General features: G+C 43.6%; 1 protein-coding gene across 2 annotated transcripts in view; it reads right to left on the bottom strand.

Moving 5' to 3' along the window:
* Positions 1–4,396: 4,396 nt before the first annotated feature.
* The window catches only part of ST8SIA5 (ST8 alpha-N-acetyl-neuraminide alpha-2,8-sialyltransferase 5), a 119,089-nt gene continuing 102,527 nt past the window's right edge, over positions 4,397–20,958 (bottom strand). For both annotated transcript variants that reach the window (XM_069746881.1, XM_069746870.1), the window contains 2 exons: positions 12,584–12,676; positions 4,397–7,087 (listed from right to left, as the gene is read on the bottom strand). In XM_069746881.1, the coding sequence (XP_069602982.1) occupies positions 6,625–7,087; positions 12,584–12,676 (556 nt within the window). In that variant the 3' untranslated portion in view covers positions 4,397–6,624. The remainder of the gene's footprint in view (positions 7,088–12,583; positions 12,677–20,958) is intronic.

Below are 20,958 nucleotides of genomic sequence, written 5' to 3' on the forward strand. Positions count from 1 at the left end.
CAAAAGGATAGTAAATGGATGCCATCCACGCACTGTTTTTTGACAGGTCCATTGATTTCACTCAGATGAAAAACGGACTTTTTTTGCTCCAGTCAGAAAAGAATCACGGTAAGGTGAACAGCCCCATAAAGAAAACTAAAAAAAAACACAATCGTGTCTCACCGTCTGTTTACAGGCCACAGAGCCCAGTCCGACCACAGGTCTCCTGTCCCAAACTGCCTGAAAAACCTATGACGCCGTGAGTTCCGGTTCAAACACGCGCCATGAATCCAGCCATGTTTCTTGCAGTTTTAGACATTTACCCTAAGCAAGACAGAGGTGCCATTTATTTTGGATATTTGGTAAGCATTCAAGCGGTAGAAGTCAATTTCAAAGCACCAAAAAGACATTCATGAACGTAAAGTATTAACTAGACTTGATAAAACTACACTAAACTCTCAATTGAGGGAAGTTTAAGGCTATATTCACACTTTGCGGATTTTGCTGCGGATCCGCAGCGGATTTGACCGCTGCGGATCCGCAGCAGTTTCCCATGAGTTTACATTTCAATGTAAACCTATGGGAAACAAAAAACGCTGTGCACATGCTGCAGAAAAATCCGCGCGGAAACGCTGCGGATTACATTCCGCAGCATGTCACTTCTTTTCTGCGGATTTTCAGCTGCTCCAATAGAAAACTGCAGTTGAAAATCCGCAGAAGAAAACGCAGTAAAAACCGCGATAAATCCGCAGTGAAAACGCGCTGCGGTTTTCACTGCGGATTTTGGAATTCTGCTGCGGAAAAATCCGCAGTGGAATCTGCAAAGTGTGAACATAGCCTTAGGATTCTAGCATTTTTGGGCCAATTTCAGACGTCGTAAAAACAAGTCGTGTGCACACAGCCATAGGGAATGATCACGCTATGTTTTTTTCTGGCAGTCAAAAATGTCCATCTTTCAACCAGAAGTGTTTTTTGGTCATTTCCTGTGCATTTTTTTTTTTTTGCATTCTTTTTTCTCATCTTTTTTTGCGGGCGTTTTGTAGATTTTTTTTCTAAATCCCTTCAGAGAGGTTGTCCTTGGCTATTCTATTTATTTATTGTGTGCCTAAGAGCAAACAAGCAGATAGTTGCTAACGACCTGCCCGTTCTGCTGCCATTGATCTCTGCCGACTCATGTCAACAGGGCAGTGGCTTCTCCTCCGTTCTGCTCTGTTGACGGGGCGTGACTGCCGATGTCTTGCTGATTGACAGCTGACTCCCCATTGCCTAACTGCAGGAGGTCGGCTGTCAATCAGCATAACGCAGGCAGTCACGCCCCGTCGACACGGCAGCACGGAAGAGAAAGAGCTGCTCTGTTCACTTTAAAGGGACTCTGTCACCTGAATTTGGAGGGAACAATTTTCAGCCATAGAGGTGGGGTTTTCGGGTGTTTGATTCACCCTTTCCTTACCCGCTGGCTGCATGCTGGCTGCAATATTGGATTGAAGTTCATTCTCTGTCCTCCGTAGTACACGCCTGCGCAAGGCAAGATTGCCTTGTGCAGGTATGTACTACAAAGGACAGAGAATGAACTTCAATCCAATATTGCAGCCAGCATGCAGCCAGCGGGTAAGGAAAGGGTGAATCAAACACCCGAAAACCCCACCTCTATGGCTGAAAATTGTTCCCTCCAAATTCAGGTGACAGAGTCCTTTTAAGTAGCAGAATTGCAAGAAGGAGCTGTCCGTGACCACTCTGAGCCGGTGTCGCGCAGAACAGGCAGGTAGTTAGCAACTACCTAATTCATAGGCCCATAGTAAAATAATAACCTAGTCCTGGATAACCCCTTTAAGCAATGAAGAAAATGCTAGCATTTTTGTGGTAGAAACGTTTACAAAACGTGCAAAAAAACTGCACTGGCGTCTTTTTAGGCTTCTCATTGATTTTTAAACACTTTAAAAACTCTTCAGGAAGTTCTTCAGAAAATGGAAAAACACCTCAAGAAAAGCTCTGTGTGCACATGCACTTAGGTTTCCTGTTTTCTGCCTGTTCCCATTCACTGACATCAAGACGAGATCTGGAAGTGAAAAATCACAGTAGTAATACATTAAAGGGAACCTGTCACCTGAATTTGGCGGCTCCTTTTTTGGGTCATATGGGCGGTGTTTTCGGGTCTTTTATTAACCCCTTTTTTCCCGCTGGCCGCACGCTGGTGGCGAAATTGACTTACCGTTGATTCGCTTTCCTCCCTAGTTAACGCGTGCGCAAAGCAATCTTGCCTTGCGCACACGCAGTATGCTTTGCCCAACTGCGGGCAAAGCCGAAAACCATTAGTGCGCATGCGGCAGCGCACTATGTCCCGGAACACAGCAAAATACTTCCGGGACATAGTGCGCCGGCGCATGCGCACTAATGGTTTCCGGCTTTGCCTGCAGTTGGGCAAAGCATACTGCACGTGCGCATGCGTTAACTAGGGAGGAAAGCAAATCAACGGCACGTCAATTTCGCGACCAGTGTTTGGCCAAAGCAAAAAAAGGGGTTAATAAAAGACCCAAAAACACCGCCCATATGACCCAAAAAAGGACCCGCCAAATTCAGGTGACAGGTTCCCTTTAAGAATATCACGCTTCTCTACTATAGGATAAGAAAGAAAATCCCTTTACAACCATTTTTTCTCAGAAACATTCTCTTATTATCTACTGGAGAAAAATGTAAAATGGAAAAACCTGAAAAATTAAACCCAAGAGTAGTGTTCGTCTGCATATAGTGTTGCGTTCTATTTGACATAAACCACTGTACCAATATTTTCAGTAACTGATTGAGTCTCTTTTACATACCATATATTTATATATATTGATATGTTTTTTATTATATATTTTATATATATATATATATATATTTATATTTATATTTATTTATCATTATTTTTTTTTTTACTACTCTAACTTTGACTTCATACCAATCTCTACCGTTCAGTGATTGCTCAAAAATGTTGTTGTTTTAAAAATATGAATTGATGGGAAATGAATACTTAATATAAGAGAGAAAAAGAGTGAGAAGAAAGAGCGAGAGAGGAAGCAACCAAGCAATGGTGAGAAAAATTTCAAGAGAGAAAGAGAGCGAGAGAAAGAGCAAAGAAATAGCAAGAGAGAAATTTCAAGAGAGAAAGAGAACGAGAGACACAGAGAGAGCAAGAGAGACAGAGTGAGAGAGACAGAGAACGAGAGACAGAGAGAGAGACAGAGAGCGAGCGAGAGAGACAGAGAGAGACAGAGTGAGAGAGACAGAGAGCGAGAGAGACAGAGTGAGAGAGACAGAGAGCGAGAGAGACAGAGAGAGACAGAGTGAGAGAGACAGAGAGCGAGAGAGACAGCGTGAGAGAGACAGAGAGCGAGAGACAGAGCGAGAGAGACAGAGAGGGGGAGAAAGAGCAAAGAAATATTGAGAGAGAGAGAGAGAGACAGAGCAAGAATGAGAGACAGAGCAAGAGAGACAGAGAGCGAGAGAGAGAGAGAAACATAGAGCGAGAGAGAGACAGAGCAAGAGAGAGCGAGAGAGAGAGACAGAGAGAGACAGAGAGAGAGACAAACAGATCAAGAGAGACAGAGAGGGGGAGAAAGAGCAAAGAAATATCGAGAGCGAAATTGCAAGAGAGAGAGAACGAGAGAGAGACACAGAGAGAGACAGAGAGAGAGACAAACAGATCAAGAGAGACAGAGAGGGGGAGAAAGAGCAAAGAAATATCGAGAGAGAAATTGCAAGAGAGACAGAGCGAGAAAGAGACAGAGAACGAAAGAGACAGAGAGAGAGAGAGACAGAGAGCGAGAGCAAGAGAGGGAGAGAGAGAGAGAGAAACAGAGAGCGAGACAGAGAGCAAGAGAGAGAAAGAGCGAAAGAGAGAGCGAGGGAGAGAAACAGAGAGTGAGAGAGAGCGAGAGAGTGAGTGAGAGAGCAAGAGAAGGAGAGCAAAGAAATAGCGAGAGAGAAATTGCAAGAGAGAAAGAGAGCAAGAGAGAGACAGAGAGCGAGGGAGAGGGCGAGACAGAAAAAGAGTAAGAGATAGAAATAGAGTGAGAGAGCGAGAGAAAAAAAGAGAAAAAGTGAAAGAACAAGAGGGGAAAAGTGCGAGAGAAAAAGAGAAAGAGGGAGAGAGAGGAAAAGCGCGAGAAAGAGAGAGAACGAAATGAAAAATAGAGAAAGACACAAAATCTGGAAGGGTCAGCTCTGCGTAAATGAGACCACAGGCCAATCTAATCACAGTCACAGAGCGGAAAAGTAGATTTCCCATTAACTCTTAAATTCTCCCAGGTAGAATCTAAAAGAAATTACAAAAAAAAAGATCTAAAATTATATGTCATCTGAGGTAACATGGCGCAAAAAGAAAGTCGTCCTGCGATGAAGGTGAATGCAGTGTGAATTATACCTGAGCTATAACACCACGTTGATAGCGACTCTTTTATTCGTATTGCCTGCTGTGACATTTATGACAAGGCAAACACATTTTTTTAAGGAAAAGAACAAGAGGAAGAATCTTCTATCAAACAGAAAAGGCAAATAATGGTGGGCACTTTTTTATAAGGGGCAATCCCATCATAAACATTTGTGGTACAGTCACAGGATAAGCGGTAAATATCTTAAAGCAACAGCCCCCCGTACCTATCTTCAGAAGGAGGGGCTTGGACCCCCATCCAGCTTGGGTCAGTAGCCACTAGATACTACGTCCAGGCCTCCCCTTTCGTCTATACAGGACTTTCTGTAAATTGTCACAGAGCATGGTGGAGGTCAGAGGCCCTGTAGATAGGTGCAATACCCTGATGTGGACGCAGCGCCTATCAGACAATTATGGTGCATCCTTTTTATGTCCCTTCATGTTTATGATGAGATCACCCCTTTAAGTGGCTTCAGACGCCCAGCACTCCCGGTCTGAGTCTGGGCCGTGATGTCCGGTCCTGCCGTGTGTGTTCTGAACTCAGCAGCTTTATATTTGCCTATGAAGCTCGGATCAGGAGAGCGGCCCATATTCAAATCATGAATGTCAACAATATCAAGCTGGCTTAGAAAACCAATATTAAGGAATTGTACTATGAGGAATCTTCTAATAAAAGGTACAACTGGCACAGCTTCACGTATTCCTTAATAATCCTACAGTAAAGCACTGGGAAATGTCCAATGACATTAATATCACTTTCGCAGTGCCTTTTATTACCATAGAAAATCACTTGAAATACAATTCCATAATATGAAAATGCATTTAATCTGGAGCTTTGCTTCATTAGCATACATAATATCTGTCTTTTCCTGCCCGTAATTCACTTCTGCTTGTGTTCCAATGCTGCAAATGCCCAAAATGCAAATTATAACGGTGCCAATCAACGCTGGCTAGAAAAGGTAATAGCAAGCTTTCATCGTGAAGGCATAATGGGTCACAGCTTGGGGTATAACAGGCCACAGCTTGGGGGATAAGGGGCCAGAACTTGTGGCATAATGGGCCACAGCTTGGGGTATAACAGGTCACAGCTTGGGGTATAACAGGCCACAGCTTGGTGCATAATGGGCCACATCTTGGGGCGTAACGGGCCACAGCTTGGGGCATAACAGGCCACATTTTGGGGTATAATGGGTCACAGCTTAAGGCATAACAGGCCACATCTTTGGGCATAACGAGCCACAGTTTGGGATATAACGGCCAACATCTTGGGGCATAATGGGTCACAGCTTGGGACATAACGGCCCCCATCGCGAGGCATAACGGGCCACAGCTTGGTGCATGACGGCCCACATCTTGGGGAATAATAGGCCACAGGTTAAGGCATAACAGGCCACATCTTGGGGCATAACGGGGCACAGTTCGGGGCTTAACAGCCCACATCTTGGGGCATAAAGGCCCATAGCTTGGGGCATAATGGTCTACAGCTTGGGGTATAACGGGTCACAGCTTGGGGTGTATTGGGCTACAGCTTGCGGCATAATGGGTCTCAACTTGCAGCATAACCGGTCAAAGCTTGGGGCATAACGAGCCATAACTTGGAGCATAACCGGCCACAGCTTGAGGCATAGTGGGCCACAGCTTGGGGAATAACGGGTCACAACTTGAGGCATAATGGGTCACAACTTGGGGCATAGCAGGCCACAGCCTGGGGAATAAGAAGCCAAAGCTTGGAGCATGGTGGGTCACAGCTTGAGGCATAACAGGTCACAGCTAGCTCCACGGGGCGTCTCCTTTTTGTGCTTCATTGGCTTTCATTGCATCAAACCTTCCTATTGTTTTACATGATTTCTTCTGACTGTAGTTTTTTTCTGAGGGTTAGCAAAAACCCAAAAAGCAGGAGATAATGGTGACATCTATGGTCATGGTGAGGACACCAACTGTTCCTGCCCTCCTCCATTTTCCAGAGTGGATCGGATAGGGGTAGATGCTGGTAATTGCACTGCGTGTGCTAATTCTTCTTGTGTGCTTTGCGGAATTGTAGCTGTCAAACCAGTGCTGATAAAGATGCATTTTTATAATTTTTCTCTTTTTTTGGCTTAACTATACTCCCCTTTGACAATAAATACTTTTCGTAGTGGCTTTTGGCATCGTCCTATGTAGTCTGCTCAAAGCATTATTGCATAATTTTTTTATAGAAACATCCAACGCGCATGTGGTAGAGGCATGGACGAAGCTTCTTAGAAGCAGGTACCGGTATGGACACGGAGAATGCCTCTACTATGCATATGGATAAAGTTGAAGATTTCTGAAGGCATGGCATGAAAGCCTGGTCGAGGTTTGACATTGTCATAGTAGTGATGAGTAATGAAGACTCCTGATGGGTTCATGGGAAAGCCCCAAAAGCCGTAGAGGTGGACCTCATCGCACAGTTCCAGAGCAGCCGTCACTAGGATCAAGCCGCTGCTGATGCGTTTCGCCCTCACACCCTGGATGAGCCAAAAGCGTGAGACGTTGATGAGATACTGAGGGTGGAAATAATACACGGACTGTTGGGACTCGAAGTCGTCCAGGACGTACTTTACCCGGATGGAGACGTCAGTATTCCGGGTGTTGTAGAAGGCAGGAAGGAGGATAGAAGCGTTCTCATAACCCTGTATCACGTCATAGAAAGGTTTCCGCCATTTCTCCAACTTCTGGAACCTGCCAATTAAGATAAAATATAAATCATGGTGATAGTGGTTTATCTAAGAGCAGTAGAAAGATATACTGGTGTGCTGCCTTCATGTATTCTAACTAGATAGATATATATGTGATATAGATGGTAGATATGAGATAGAGAGATAAAAATGATTTATGTAAATCAAAATTAATATCCCATGGAGGTCTGAATTTGGAATGATACTCAAAATCAAAGTGGAAAGTCAAATTGCAGGCTGATCCAATTTCAGTGGAAATGCCTCAAGACAAGAAATAGATGCTCAGTTGTGTGTGGCTTCCACGTGCCTGTATGACTTCCCTACAATGTCTAGGCATGGTCCAGGTGAGGCAGCATATGTTCTCCTAAGGGATCTCCTCCCAGACCTGGATTAAATCATCAGTAAACTCTTGGACACTCTATGGTGCAATGTGGCATTGATGGATAAACTGAGACATGATGTCCCAGATGTGCTCGATTGGATTCAGGTCTTGGGAACAGGCGGTCCAGTCCATAGCATCAATGACTTCATCATGCAGCAACTGCTGACACACTTCAGCGACATGAGGCCTTGCATTGTCATGCATAACAAGGAACCCAGGGCCCAGTGCACCTGCATATGGTCTCACAATGGGTTTGAGGATCTCATCCCGGTACCTAATGGCAGTCTGGGTACCTCTGGCGAGCACATAGAGGGTTGTGCGGCACTCCAAAGAAATGCCTCCCCATACTATTATGACCCACTGCCAAACCGGTCATGCTGAAGGATGTTGCAGGCAGCAGAACATTCTCCACGGCGTCTCCAGACAAAGTCACGTCTGTCACATGTGCTTAGTGTGAAGCTGCTCTCATCCGTGAAGAGCACAGGGCGCCAAGAATCTGCCAATCTTGGTGTTCTCTGGCAAATGCCAATCACCCTGCACAGTGTTGGGCTATAAGCACAGCACCCACTTGTGGATGACATATCCTCATACCACCGTCATGGAGTCTGTTTCTGACAGTTTGAGCAGACACATGGATGTTAGTGGCCTGCTGGAGGTCATTTTGCAGGGCACTGGTACTGCTCCCCCTGTTCCTCCTTGCACAAAAGTGGAGGTAGCGGTCCTGCTGCTGGGTTGTTGCCCTCCTACAGCACACTCCACGTCTCTTGGTGTACTGGCCTGTCTCATTGTATCTGCTCCATACTCTGGAGACTGTGCTGACAAACACAGCTATCCTTCTTGCCACAGCTCGCATTGATGTGCCATCCTGGATGAGCTGCACTACCTGAGAAACTCTTGTGGGTTGTAGACTCATGCTACTGTACCTCTAGGGGTGAGAGCAATGACAAAATGCAAAAGTGACCAAAACAGCTAAAAAGGTTGAGAACAGAGAAATGGTCTATTGTCACCCCTGCAGAACCAATTCTTTATAGGGGTTGTCTTGCTAATTGCGTATCATTTCTACCTGTTGTCTGTTCAATTTGCACAACAACAGGAGACACTGATTCACAATCAATGTTGCTTCATAACTGGATAGATTGATTTCACAGAAGTGTGATTGACTCGTAACTTGCTTCAAAATGAAAAGAAAACCAAATCTTCACAGTTGTAGACATGTTCTTTACATGAACTGATGCAAACCCTCAAAAAAACTGTGAAATTCCAGGTTGTGAGGTAGCAAAACATGAAAAATGATAATAGATAGATAGATAGATAGATAGATAGATAGATAGATAGATAGATAGATAGATAGATAAAAAGTGGAACAGCACATGCAATCAAGTGGGTGCACAGGCCTCACAACAACTAATCCATATACTTGCCAAATATACAGGAATCAATCAATCAGGCTTAGCACCAAATATAAGTGGACTTTATTGGGCCCACATGGCGTGGTGCAACGTTTCAGCTTCCAAAAGCCTTTTTCGAGCAGTGAGTTACAAGTGTATACAAGCATATATATATATAGAGAGGTATAAGTTAATAAAATAGAATTAACATATTAGTCAATAAACATCTTTATATAAATAAGAAATCCTCTTCATTTCCGTCCGTGTTATCCATCCAATACAAAATAGTGCATTTGATTTAAAGTGCTCAGTACATACAGTAAAAAAGCATAGATCGCTTATTATAAATCAAGTGGTATCATGTGCGTCACATTAGTGTATTATCACTCACCCAGGTGTGCATTGCCATAATCGCTATTTTCTTTAGAATGCACGCCATGTGTGTTAGGGGTCAAGTTCCCGCCGCTGCACAGGGGGAATCTCGGGCCATCTCCGCTGCGGTCTCCCGTTCTTCTCCTGCCGCAGTGGAGCCTGCTCAACGGAGACGTCGGTCCCAGCGTCTCGCTCAGTCTGACTTTGTGCAAAGGGTTACTGCCTTTCCAGCTTCTGCCATTGTAGCCAGTATTGGGCAGCGGCGAGCAGACGTCTTTGGGACTAAGTCCTACTTTTCCCCTTCTGAGCATGCCCAGGGTAAGATCTCTCGTTGGAGATCAAGGGTCACATGCTTAGATACTGCAGCAAACCCCATTGTTCCTCTAGGAAGGTCCTGAAGGTGGTCAACTTTTGTGGCAGCCTCCCATTGGTCCTTCTGGGAAGGTCCTGTACTTGCTGCAGCTATAAAAGGTGCGCATGACCATACGGCCATGCGCTAGTATCAATCTAAGTTATGTGCTTTGCGCCAGTGTGGTTATGTATGTATGTATTCAGGGACCCGGCTGAAATAAGCCCCTAGAATACCGGCACCTTCGGTGAGGAGATTGTGTATTGGCATAACCACTTACTGCTATCAGATCGGCAGTTCGCTTGTGCTCCTGTGAGTCTAACAGGGCGCAATGCTTTCGTTTCACGGCTACTCTGTGAAGTAACAGAGCTAGTCTATACCGCCTAATTGTGCCACCATTCACTAGCAGCAGGTTCCTCCTGCACAGTGGACCCCGGGGTGGTGGGTAAAACACCACTACCCTTGTACTACAGACAGACCCCTCTCAGGAGTTACTTCCGAAGACCAATGGTCTAAATGGGGGGAAGACACACTTCCGGGTATCCCTGCCCTCACCGCAGAGGCCATATGGGTAATATCAGGTGTATATTACCACTCTATACCCCTATCCAGCCCTCAGTATTGTTTGCAGCCAATCAAAGCAAAAAAAACAAAATCATCTCTGTTAGCTAGCAAGCTAAAGTGACATGACTCTAGAGGGCAGGGATACCCGGAAGTGTGTCTTTTTTGCCCCCATTGAGACCATTGGTCTTCGGAAGTAACTCCTGAGAGGGGTCTGTCTGTAGTACCAGGGTAATGGTGTTTTACCCACCTCCCTGTATTTGTAATGTTATAATGAATTAAAGCAATAATTTGGCACCAATATTTTAGGCATAAAGAGATCTTTCTTAAATAAATAATGTTTTTTTGTGAGATTTTAATAGTACTATTAGATGCTATTTTAACGAAGTTTCAGCCATGTATATTGCAGCCTTTGGAAGCTGCGCATGCACAATATTGTTAATGAAATATGCCACACTAAATATGGTGCTGATAGTGTTACGTGTTACGGAACCACTCAGCACCCAGAATATGTTGAGCAGTTATATGTATGTATAATAGGTTCCATGTGAGATGCATGTCCCTAATGCATCAGCCCACAGGCTGCGCCCCTGGGTAGAGGGGACATGATATTCCCCTTCTGTCCCCCCCCCCCACCTTTGTAATTCCCACAGTAAATATCGGCAGGCTCCGGCGACCTGCGGCTATTGGCCTGCCCTCTGAATCTGTGTGATATATTCTGTGTCCTGTGAGTAAAGTGTTGTCAGACTGGAAATACGTGGAGAAGCAGTGATCTTTTATATGCGACCATGCAACCAAGCAATTCCAGCCAGCGTCCTTCATTCAGACTCCAGCCAAAGCAGAATGGACCTCCTGAAACACAGGGTGGTACTGAAAGAGGTACCCCAGCTTGGTAGACCCCGTTACAGATAGCGTCCGGTTTTTGGTTATAAACATGCGCTGGAAATATCCTGCGAAACCATTTTCCTGATTGGCTATGCAGCTAGTGACAGGGGAATGACGCACATTGTATACGCGGCTACACCCCAAACAAATGGCGTGCATGCTAACGAAAATAGCAATTATGGCAATGCACACCTGGGTGAGTGATAATACACTAATGTGATTACGTGATGCCACTTGATTTATGATAACAGATCTATGCTTTTTTATTGAATGTTAAACAGTCACTGAGCACTTTAAAGCAAATGCACTATTTTGTATTGGATGGATAACACGGACTATATGGAAATTAAGAGGGTTTCTTATTTATATAAAGATGTTTATTGACTAATATGTTAATTCTATTTTATTAACTTGTACTTATATATATATATATACATATATATATATATATATATATATAAATAAATAATCTTTATTTTTATATAGCGCTAACATATTCCGCAGCGCTTTACAGTTTGCACACATCATCGCTGTCCCCGTTGGGGCTCACAATCTAAATTCCCTATCAGTATGTCTTTGGAATGTGGGAGGAAACCGGAGGACCCGGAGGAAACCCACGCAAACACGGGGAGAACATACATATATACATATATATATGCTTGTATACACTTGTAACTCACTGCTTGAAAAAGGCTTTTGGAAGCCGAAACGTCGCACCATGCCATGTGGGCCCAATAAAGTCCACTTATATTTGGTGCTAAGCCTGGAGTGCTGCCTTCCATTTTTTTGATTCCTAGATAGATAGATAGATAGATAGATAGATAGATAGATAATAGATAGAGAGAGAGAGAGAGATAAATAATAGAGATAGATAATAGATAGATAGATAATAGAGATAGATAGATAGATAGACAGATAGATAGATAGATAGATAGATAGATAGATAGATAGATAGATAGATAGATAGATAGATAGATAATAGATAGATAGATAATAGATAGAGAGAGAGAGATAAATAATAGAGATAGATAATAGATAGATAGATAATAGAGATAGATAGATAGATAGATAATAGAAGGATAGATAATAGATGATAGAGAGATGATAGATAGATAGATAATAGAGATAGATAATAGATATAGATAATAGATAGATAATCGATAGATAATTGTTGACTAATAGATAGAGATAGATAGATGATAGATAGATAATAAATAGAGATATCTATGGTGGCAGAAATCTGCATAGAAATGTTTCGGAAGAGCTGAACCCCATTTACATGCATGGGATGTGGCATGTCACCGGACTTGACCCAGATTTTAGCACGTCATCCGATAAGATATCTGTGTCACATCTGACACATATTAATGGCTACTGATAATATCAGGCCTTGAGCACATGACAGAACCATATGCACGGAGCCTAAACAGGGGCGCATGCAATCCACGTGGCTCTCCCCCATGGAGTGACAGGTGTCCTCTACAGAAAATGGGCAGAAAGTCCCAATAATAACATCCCATAAATGTGTCTGACATAGTCCGGGTCGGTGCCATAAGAACTGACCTCTCAGTTATAATACTCGGATTGATTGTCACCACGTCTGTCTTGATACCAACATCCGCCACATATTTATCAGATATGGGAGGAAGGTTACATCTGAAAAAGAAAAGAGTAAAGAGACAAAATAACAATGGTAAAGCAATGACTGAACCCTATATTATAACTTAAGGAAGTCTCGTGTATTATTGGTCACTAGAACCTAGATAACGGAAATTGTTGCAGCCCACAAATGGATGGTAACCCCGCCCCCGAGTACAGGCCACGCCCAAATAATGACAGCTAAAGCGCCACATCCAATAATATCATCAGCATCAGATTAGCAGAGATCCGACCTTGAGTACTGTAAGTAGAGGGGTCCTATTAATAGTACCAGAAAAGGGCCCCGCTTAATAAACACACAAACAAACAACCACAGAATAGAATACATTTTTGGCAGACGTCACTAGAGGGAGCTCACAACATTCATATTTATATGTCTGGAGGACACAGCTTCATTTTGAAGATCGGTTTGAGGTCCTCCTGGCCATTGGGTCCCCTCATATTGGGAAGTGACAGCAAATCCTTCCAAACCTTCTAATGGTGATAATGCCCCTTTAATTCCTTACTAACCGTACCTTTTATATTGCCATAATAAAGTGCAGCAGTGACATCTGTGATGGGGCTGCTTTAATCACAGAGTGTTTGCTGGGATTTCCAGCTGTGAATAAGACTGAAAAGGCAGATTTGGGCACAAGATTTGACCTCTAACTTTGTGCTGAGATTTTCTGCTGTGAACAAGAAAGAAAGGACTGCCTTAAGAACATAGTGTACAATGGAATTTCCAGCTGTGAATGAGAGAAAAGAGGCTGATTTGGGCACTAACTTTGTGCTGGGATTTTCCTGCTGTGAACAAGAGAAAAGGGGCTGCTTTTGGCAGAGAGTTATTCGATGGGATTTCCTGCTTTGAACTAGGAAAGGGCTGGGATGGACACAGGGTTTGTGCTACCAGAGAGACAAGATTACTTTTCACCAGGATTTCCAGCTGTGAATGAGAGAGAAGAGGCTGATTTGGGCACAAGATTAGGGCACAAACTTTGTGCTGTGAACAAGGCAAAAGGGGCTGCTTTGAGTACAAATTCTGCACAGGGATTTCCAGCTGTGAATGAAAGAAAAGAATCTGATTTGGGCACAAACTCTGTGCTGGGATTTTCTGCTGTGAACAATAGAGGAAGGGCTGCTTTGACCCAGAGTTTGCTATGGGATTTCCAGATGTGAACGATAGAGAAAGGGCTGCTTTTGGCATCAAATTTGCATTGGAATTTCCATCTCTGAACCACAGAAAAGACTGTTTTGGACATGGGCTTTGTGAGAGAAGTAAAGGTAGAGTTTGTGCTGAGATTTCCTGCTGTGAACAAGAGAGAAAGAGCTGCTGTATGCACAAAGTCTGTGACCAAAGCAGCCCTTCCTCTCTTTCAATGGTGTTTTCTGTGATCACATGATTAATCACAGCGATTGCCAGAATACTGGTGCTCAGAGAAAGCTGAATAATCCAGCTTTATGTATAAATAAAATTATCATACCCCCTTAAACCTGAGAAACTTTTATTAGCTTTCTGGGGGGGGGCAATTTGTATAGCAAAGTTAAAAGATTAAAAAAAATACTAGTTGGAAAAGTAAAATACCAAATATCAATGAAAATAGTCCAGTCATGAACAGGTTAATGTGTTGCCATCTTTAGGGCCCATTTCAACACAATAAATCCAGATAATTAAAATTCTCTTTTACGACCGCTGCAATTTTTTATTTTTGTGCAAGCTGCCCATAGGTGATGTTTATATTTGTCCTGGACAGCAGATGGCGCCAGAGGGATAGCACAATTCTCCAGCGAGCGATAAAACACTACGAGGACAAAACGCGTCTAACGGATTCATCCATTTCTAAATTCACGCATTTTACAAATAACCATCCTGGCAGAAAGCAGAGCATTGTCCTTGCCGTGGCCTTGGCTGTGCGGCTATTGACTACTGATAAATAAGCAAAAGCACTAGCAGCAATGGATTATAACCAAGGTCAGGATGAAAACCAATGCTTCAGAAGGGATTGGAAAAATCAGCTGCTTCCACAAAATCTTTAGTCCGGTAATAAGGCAGAATGTTCTAGAACATCATGATTCCCATGGACTCTGTCAATCAGTTAAGCCATACACTTCACGTTTATTTAGAATAATTCTTACTGGTAAATATACCCAATAGTTATCGTATAATTCGATACAGTGGCTTGCAAAAGTATTCCCACCCCCTTTGCATCAGCACTAAATAGCCTAAGTTGGCGAAGTGAGAAAAATATAGGCATAAATTAAATTTGTATCATCAAATAACTAAAAATTGGCATGTGAATATGTATTCACCCCTTTTGCTATGAAGCCCCTAAAAATTTCTTGTGCAAGCAATTGTCTTCAAAAGTCCCACGATTCGAGACAGGACGTCCCCCTGTGTGTAATCTAAGTGTCACATGTCTGTCAGTATATACAGGTGCTTCTCACAAAATTAGATTATCATCAAAAAGTTCATTTATTTCAGTTTTCAGTACAAAAAGTGTAACTCATGTATAGAGTCATTACAAACAGAGTGATCTATTTCATGTGTTTAATTCTGTTAATGTTGATGATTATGGCTTACAGCCAATGAAAACCCAAAAGTCTTTATCTCAGTAAATTATAATAGTTAACAAAAAAAACACCTGCAAAGGCTTCCTAAAGCGTTTAAAAAGGTCCCTTAGTCTGTTTAAGTAGGATCCACAATCATGGGGAAGACTGCTGACTTGACAGATGTCCAGAAGGCAGTCACTGACACACTCCACAAGGAAAGTAAATTTTAGATTTCATTTGGAAACCAAGGTCCCAGAGTCTGGAGGAAGAGTGGAGAGGCCACAATCCAAGCTGCTGGAGGTCTAGTGTGAAGTTTCCACAATCAGTGATGGTTTGGGGAGCCATGTCATCTGCTGGTGTAGGTCCACTGTGTTTTATCAAGGCCAAAGTCAGTGCAGCTGTATACCAGGAAATTTTAGAGCACTTCAGGCTTCCCTTCTGCCGAAAAGCTTTTTGTAGGTGGAAATTGCATTCTCCAGCAGGACTTGGCACCTGTCCACACTGCCAAAAGTACCAATACCTGATTTACAAACAACAGTATCACTGTGCCTGATTGGCAGCAAACTCGCCTGACCTTAACCCCATAGAGAATCTATGGGATATTGTCAAGAGGAAGATGAGAGACACCAGACCCAACAATGCAGACCAGCTGAAGGCTGCTATCAAAGCAACCTGGGCTTCCATAACACCTCAGCAGTGCCACAGGCTGATCGCCTCCATGCCACACCGCATTGATGCAGTAATTGATGCAAAATGAGCCTCAACCAAGTATTGAGTGCATTTACTGAACATACATTTCAGTAGGTCAACATTTCGAATTTTAAAATCATTTTTCAAGCTGGTGTTATAAAGTAGTCTAATTTACTAAGATAATGACTTTTGGTCACCACCAAAACTGTCAGCCCAGGCAAGGAGGACATTAATCAGAGCGGCAGCACAGAGACCAAAGGTAACTATAAAGAAGCTGGAGAGTTCCTAAACAAAGACTGCAGTATCCGTCCATATGACCACAATAAGCCGTACACTTCATACACATGGCCTCTATGGAAGAGTGGACAGAAAAAAGCCTTTACTTACCCACAAAAATTGCATACAAAAATTGTGAGGCTCATTTTGAGTTTGCCAAAATACATGTGGAGACTCCCCTGTTATGATCCGGTGACCTTGGAGCAGCATGAAAACTTTCACTGGAGTAGGTGGTAACTATACTGAACGCAAATCCTGATCTTAAGACCGCAACTAGAAGTAGCCGTGGGGTGTACCTAACAAGCCCTAGACACCTCGTCACAGCCGGAGGACTAAATACCCCTAAAGATGGAAATAGGAATTCTACCTTGCCTCAGAGCAGAACCCCAAAGGATAGGCAGCCCCCCACAAATATTGGCTGTGAGTAGGAGAGGAAAGACACACACAGTCAGAAAACAGGATTTAGCACAAGAGGCCACTCTAGCTAAAATAGGAAAGGATAGGACAGAGTTCTGTGCAGTCAGTATTAAAACCCTTCCAAAAATATCCACAGCAGATTATACAAAAAATTCCTCCATCTAACTAAAGACGTGGAACGTATATCTGCAACTCCAGAGACTCCTACACACAGAGCAGGAATACAATCAAAAAACAAGCACACAGCTTGTGTGCAAAAGAAAAAGAAACAGACACTTATCTTTGCTGAATTGGCAGCTAAGCAGGAGAAGCCAGACAGAGGTCCAACACTTCCCAAGAAACATTGACAACTGGCAAGGACTAATGAGTCCTGCAAACCTAAATACCCCAGTCAGAACTGCAATCAGCAGATACACCTGTCCAGGCCTGCAGCCCAGGGACAACTGCATTACCACCTACAACCACCGGAGGGAGCCCAAAAGTAGAATTCACAACACTCCCCCAAATGTGTGGAGGAAGGTGATGTGGACAACTGAACGCTATGTCTGGCACCAAACCTATACATCTCACCACCCCAAGAACACCATACCCACAGTGAAACATGGTGGTGGCAACATCATGCTATAGGGATGTTTTTTGGCAGCAGGGACAGCGAAATTGGTTCAAGTCACGGGAAAGATGGATGGTGCAAAATACAGGGATATTCTTGAGCAAAACCTGTTTCAGTCTGTCAGTGATGTGAGACTGGGACGGAGGTTGACCTTCCAACAAGACAATGACCCAAAGCATACTGCTAAAGCAACACTCGAGTGATTTAATGGGAAATGTGTCAATTGTTTGGAGTGGCCTCGTCAAAGACCAGACCTTAATCCAATTGACAATCTGTGGTCAGACTTAGAGATTTTGCCTATAAAGTTAATGATCGCTATTACTGGTCGCTCTTAAACTAAAAGCTATCAAAATACTAAATGTTCATAATAGTGTTCGTTGACTTTATAGGCAAAATCATGAAAATATAATTGTTAATATAAATGAAGTTAGAATTTGATGTGTAAATGAATCAATCCTGAACTAGATGGCCTCGCTCACTTCATATTAAATGAATGGGAAAATAGACTTGAAAAAGAACCAATCATAAAGCAGATTGCTCCACTCATGTGACATCAAGCGAACCAATTGGAATCTGTTACGTCATTTGAACATATACAGTGAGGAGCCCTAGCTAGATTGGACGAGCTGTGCGTTCACGCCTGCTAGACACTCGCATCTGATTGGTAAGTCTAAGCGATGATGCGGTTACCAGTATGCCAAATGTTACCAGTATGCCAAATGGTGAGGCGATACGTCAACGATATGTGCTGCCAGAAAGCGCTACACTGATTGGAGCGCTAAAAGATGTGCTTTTTCCTATTAGTTAGAGAATCATCTAAAAATATGCAAATTGGATGTTTTCATCAGCCTGAACCTTTAATAAAGGTAAATTGTATATTATTGGCTGGTCATTTGCATTGGCTATAACACAAGTGACGTCACCCCTTTGCGATATGCACAATCTTAGCTCATTGGTCCTCAATCTCTACAGAGGCTATATATAGATGGCTTGTTTGGACGGCCGGCAATCAAGCCTATGTCCCATCCCTTGAGGACGCCGCTAACGCGGTGAAACATGTTGGGGGGATGTATGTGCTAAAATTCACTGTCCTATTCTGGCAGATTTGTGCTAGCATCCCGTGTGCTACACACCTCATTAATACAGAGCAGCAGGCACACTGTCTAAATTTATTTCGAATAATAGAGGCAGATTAGGGACAAAAGCTTTTATACCCTTTGTTCACATTTTAAAGTCAAAATAAAAGTAAAATTTTAAGGCCTTCTAGTGGGGGTTTATATGGGGTTTTATATTGTGAACAAGAGTGAAAGTGATGTTTTAGGCGCAGAGTTTTACACTGATTTACTGCTGTGGACAAGAGGGAGAGACGGGGCTCCTTTTGGCACAGAGTTTGTGGTAGGATTTTCTGCCTTGAAGGAGAGAAAGGGATGCTTTTGGCAGAGTTTGTGGTAGGATTTTCTGCCGTGAAGGAGAGAGAAAGGGCTGCTTTTGGCACATAGTTTGTGTGTCAGTATTCCGGGTTTTCTACATCACCTTGTGAATGATCTTGCCCTTTGTTAAGGCCTCTTTCACACATCCAGATAATTCTGGTACCGGAGAAATCGGTACCGGAATTATCCGTGTCCGTGTGCTCACGTAGCACATCAGTGTGGCACACGAGCAGCAGCCGTGTGCCGCCCGTGTGCCGACTGAGGACCACACGGACCATGCAGGAGACAGCGCTACAGTTAAGCGCTGTCCCCTGCGTGCGGTGCTGAAGCCGGTATTCATCCCTTCTTCCCAGCAGCGTTCGCTGGAAAGAAGGAATGAAAAATCTTTTTTTTTTTTTCTTTTCCCTTAAAAATAAAGTTTGCGCATATTCCCCACTGTAATGTGCGGGACCACGTGACCGCTCACACAGCACAGGCTGCAGCCGCTGAGAGGAGACATCGCTGGAGCTGGGTGTCGGTGAGTATTTCCTGGCAAGCGGGGGGGGGGGGGGGCGCACAGGGGATGGGAGACGGGAGGGGACGCGCAAACTTTATTTTTAAGGGAAAAGAAAAAAGATTTTTCATTCCTTCTTTCCAGCGAACGCTGCTGGGAAGAAGGGATGAATTCTGGCTTCAGCACCACACGCGGGGGGGACAGCGCTTACTGTAGCACACGGTACGTGCACACGGAGGAGAGTGCACACTGTTCTCCGTGTGCACGTGTGCTGGATGCTTTGCGGACCATGCTGCCGGAGAAAAACGGACATGTCTCCGTGTTTTCAACACGGACACACGGTCCGTGAAAACACGGAGACATGTGCATAGACCCATTCATTTGAATGGGTCTACGTGTGTCAGTGTCTTCGGTACGTGAGAAAACTGTCAGTACACGTACCGGAGACACTGACGTGTGAAAGAAGCCTAAGATGAAGTTTGCTGTTTTTGTCTGCCCTACTTCCTGTTCATTTGTTTAAAACCCGATTCAGGTGTCAGCTTCCTTGCTGGAGTATTCTGCTTCTGTTCCCCTTCAGCTCAGCTGCTTGTTCTGAGTGTGCCTCTACCTCTGGCTCTGGACATTCTCTGCATATGTAAGCAACACTCTCCATATTATCGTTAGTCTGTTGACTTTGGAACTTAACCCTTGGTTCATTCCTCCTGGTAAGAACTGTGTTTTTGAACTATGTTTCTGGACTACGTTTCTGGACTGTGTGTTGCTACTTAATCCTTCATTTACTCCCCCCTGTGGGAGCTGTTGGAAGCAACACCAGTATAATACTTTAATGTGAACTTGTGTCTGGACTTACTCATGTTTATGCCACATCTGGGATCAACTTGTGAACTAGTTTCTGGACTTACCCGTGTTCATGCCACACCTGGGATTAACTTGTGGACTTGTTCTGGACTTCCCTGTGTTTACTTCATACCTGGATTTCACTCTTTCTGCACCGACAGTGTTTTGGATCTGCGCCACGTCACCTGTCACACTCACCTTGTGATCACCTTAATGAGGACTCTGCCTTAAGAACTCTGCCAATTTGCTGTATATGTTTCAAGGACTTGTTTCATTGCAGGTCACTGCGGGTTATCAGTATATTGTTTTGGGTGTTATTGCTGTTGTGCAAATACACTATTTGCACTAAAGAAACCCGTCTCTGTCTGGTCATTGCCCCACGCTATCAGAATCCTCGAGTTCCTACAATAGTATTACGTTATGGTAGGATTTTCTGCCGTGAAGGAGAGAGAAATCGCTGCTTTTGGCACAGAGTTTGTGGTAGGATTTTTTGCCGTAAAGGAGAGATAAAGGATTCCTTTTGGCACAGAGTTTGTGGTAGGATTTTCTGCCGTGAAGGAGAGAGAAAGGGCTCCTTTTGGCACAGAGTTTGTCACATGGCAGAGACTTTTTCCAAGCTCTGTCTTCTACTGCTTGGACACTGAAAGAGTTCATCCAGCTACAGCACCGTGTCGGATTCTCCTGTATCTGCGCCTGTGATTGACACTTTTAGTAACTGTGCAGTAGAGTACACAATCATGTGGATGAATCAGAGTAACTGCTGCCATCTTGGGACCTATGGATGAGGTGAATATTAGCACACTGTAGCCTTTCGCAGCCTCTATATGTGCATTGTGGTAAGCGATACGACAATGAGGTGTTTCAGTTGCCGTTATATGCCACTGTGTGACATTTCTGAGATGTGACACTTTACGCATAGATAACCTAAATGCGATGTGGTGCCACAATCAACAAGTCTCTGCATATATCAGAAAGATTAAAAATAATTAGTTCCAACTAA

Source organism: Ranitomeya imitator, chromosome 1 (genome assembly GCF_032444005.1).
Source record: "Ranitomeya imitator isolate aRanImi1 chromosome 1, aRanImi1.pri, whole genome shotgun sequence".
Lineage (NCBI taxonomy): Eukaryota > Metazoa > Chordata > Amphibia > Anura > Dendrobatidae > Ranitomeya > Ranitomeya imitator.